Source organism: Lactuca serriola, chromosome 5, assembly GCF_051521515.1.
Source record: "Lactuca serriola cultivar US96UC23 chromosome 5, Lser_US96UC23_V15, whole genome shotgun sequence".
NCBI lineage: Eukaryota > Viridiplantae > Streptophyta > Magnoliopsida > Asterales > Asteraceae > Lactuca > Lactuca serriola.
In genome coordinates, this window is record NC_136412.1 from 160,509,674 (window position 1) to 160,512,096 (window position 2,423).

A 2,423-nucleotide genomic window follows, 5' to 3' on the forward strand; every position below is an offset into this window, starting at 1 on the left:
TTGATTAGTAATCTTTGATTTTTTTAATTTATCAAAGTGATTATAAACTAGTTTATTTTAATTAAATACCATTAGAAGATCAAAATTATTAATTCTGATATTTAAATATTATGGTTTCTCTGTTTTTTAGGTTGGCACTTGAAAATGACAAAGGATATTGAGAAGGTAAAAATCTAAAAGTCAAAATTATTGATTCCATAGCCGACTATAATATCCAATAGGAGTCCACTCTTCACTGCAGATCTTCATCAAGACCTTCACCGGCAAAACCCCTTAACTCGGAGGTCGAAACTTTGGATATACCATCGACAACATCAAAGCCAAGATTTTTTCTGTATAAGATATAACTCCTGATCTGTCGGCAAGAAGTTGGAAGATAACAGAGCCATCTCAGACTACAATATCCAGAAGGAATCAACCCTTCATCTCGTCCTCCATCTTCGTCGCAGGATGCGGATCTTTGCCAGAATGCCAATGGGGAAGACGATAGCTATGGAAGTTGAAAGCTTTGAAACCATAGGTAAAGTGAAGGCCAAGATTCAGGATATAGAGGGGATTCCACCGCATCATCAGCTTTTGATCATTGCTGGGAAGAACCTCGAGGGTCCTAGAACTTTGGAAGAATACGACATGCCATTAGTTTTTACATTGCACCTGAGTCTGAAGTTTGAAGATGATATGCGGATTTTTGTAAAGACTTTGACAGGGAAGACCATCACACTGGTGGTGAAGAGCTCGGAAACCATTTGTAATGTGAAGGAAAAGATTCAGGCCGTTGAGGGGTTTCCATGGCATCAACAGCGTTTGTTCATTGCTGGAAAGAAGCTTGAGAATGACAAAACTTTGCGGGATCATAACATCGAAAAAGAATCTACATTGGACCTTATTCTTGGTCGTGGGTGGGGAGGAGATGTTTTTCAGATTTTTGTTGAGACTTTGAATGGGAAGATCATTGGGCTGATGGTGGAGAGCTTGGAGACAGTTAATAACTTGAAGGCGAAGATTTGGGTCATTGAGCGGATTGCATTTCAACACCAATTGTTACTTTATGATGGAAGGCAACTAGCGGATGGTAAAACATTGGGTGATTATAACATCCAGAATGAATCTACAGTGCACGTGATGCAGAAGATGTATGGAGGATGTAATCATATTTTTGTGAAGACTTTGACGGGCAAGACCATCAAGGCTTCTCTGGGAGCTAAAGGGCCAATTGATGATTTGAAGGCAAAGATTCATGACATTGAAGGGATTCGACCACATCATCAACGTTTGGTCACTTCTGCAAAGATCCTTGAGGATGTTAGAACTTTGGCGGATTATAATATCCAACAAGAATCTACATTGGATCTGGTTCTGAGGCTTGGACGAGGTGATATGCTGATTTATGTTGTGATAAATTTGAAAAGGAAGTGGAAGATCATCATGCTGGAGGTGGAAATCTCGGATACCATTGATGATGTGAAGGAAAAGATTGAGGAGAAAGAGGGCATTCCCGCTGATCAAACAAGACTTATGTTTGAAGGGAAGGAACTAGATAATGGGCAGACTCTGGGTGATTATATTATTCAGCAGGAGTCTACTCTCGACCTTTTTGAACAATCATGAAAACAATGCATCTTCATGTGTACTGTAATCCTTTTGATCTTGAACTCTGAATTTATATGTTCATGTATATTTAATGATTTACGTACACAAGGTAAACCGGGAACTTTTTTTCTTTTTGTGATAGATATGGTCATGCTGATGACAATGTTGTATAGTCTTTTTGTTAATGCTCATGAGTAGTTGTAGTCATGGAACTATCATGATCCCCTTGTATTGGAATTAACGAGAGAGAAAAGAATAGGCAGAAGAATTGTTCCAAAATTGAATTACAGCAACAGAATACAAGGACAAAATAAATAGGAATGCCATAAAAAACATCCCATAAATAACTCCTCTAAGTATGGAAGAGATAGCAGCGAAAATAAGATAAAATTCTATATTCCCCCTCAAGATGTAGCATGCAAATTGGTAATGCTAATCTTGCCAAGAAGAAATTGAAGTTGCTGTGCTGTCAGCCCTTTTGTCAACAAGTCAGCTAACTGCATCTTGCTGCTTATATGCATGGGAACAATCTCCTTGGACTCAACGCGTTCACGAACAAAGTAACAGTCCATCTCAACGTGCTTAGTTCTTTCGTGGAAAACCGGATTATTAGCTATGTGACGAGCAGCTTGATTGTCACAAAACAAGGGTGTGGGTGATGAAGTGTCAATTCGTAATTCACTAAGTAGCCAACGAACCCAAAGAATTTCACTAACGGTGGACGCCATTGCTCGATATTCTGCTTCTGCGGAAGATCGCGACACAACAGATTGTTTCTTACTTCTCCAAGAGATAGGAGCCCCACCTAGGAAGAGAAAGTAACCTGTACGTGA

At 39.2% G+C, this 2,423-nt stretch overlaps 1 protein-coding gene across 1 annotated transcript; it reads left to right on the forward strand.

Moving 5' to 3' along the window:
• The first annotated feature begins 216 nt into the window (after nt 1-216).
• Nucleotides 217-1,720, forward strand: LOC145053197 (polyubiquitin-like). The gene has a single exon (XM_079001192.1). The coding sequence runs from the start codon at nt 451-453 to the stop codon at nt 1,606-1,608; it is 1,158 nt and encodes a 385-aa protein (XP_078857318.1). The 5' UTR covers nt 217-450; the 3' UTR covers nt 1,609-1,720.
• The last annotated feature ends 703 nt before the right edge of the window (nt 1,721-2,423 follow it).

What these genes read in the sequence shown, in the direction of transcription:
- LOC145053197 (XM_079001192.1), top strand. Translation starts at nt 451, where the DNA reads ATGCGGATCTTTGCCAGAATGCCAATGGGGAAGACGATAGCTATGGAA.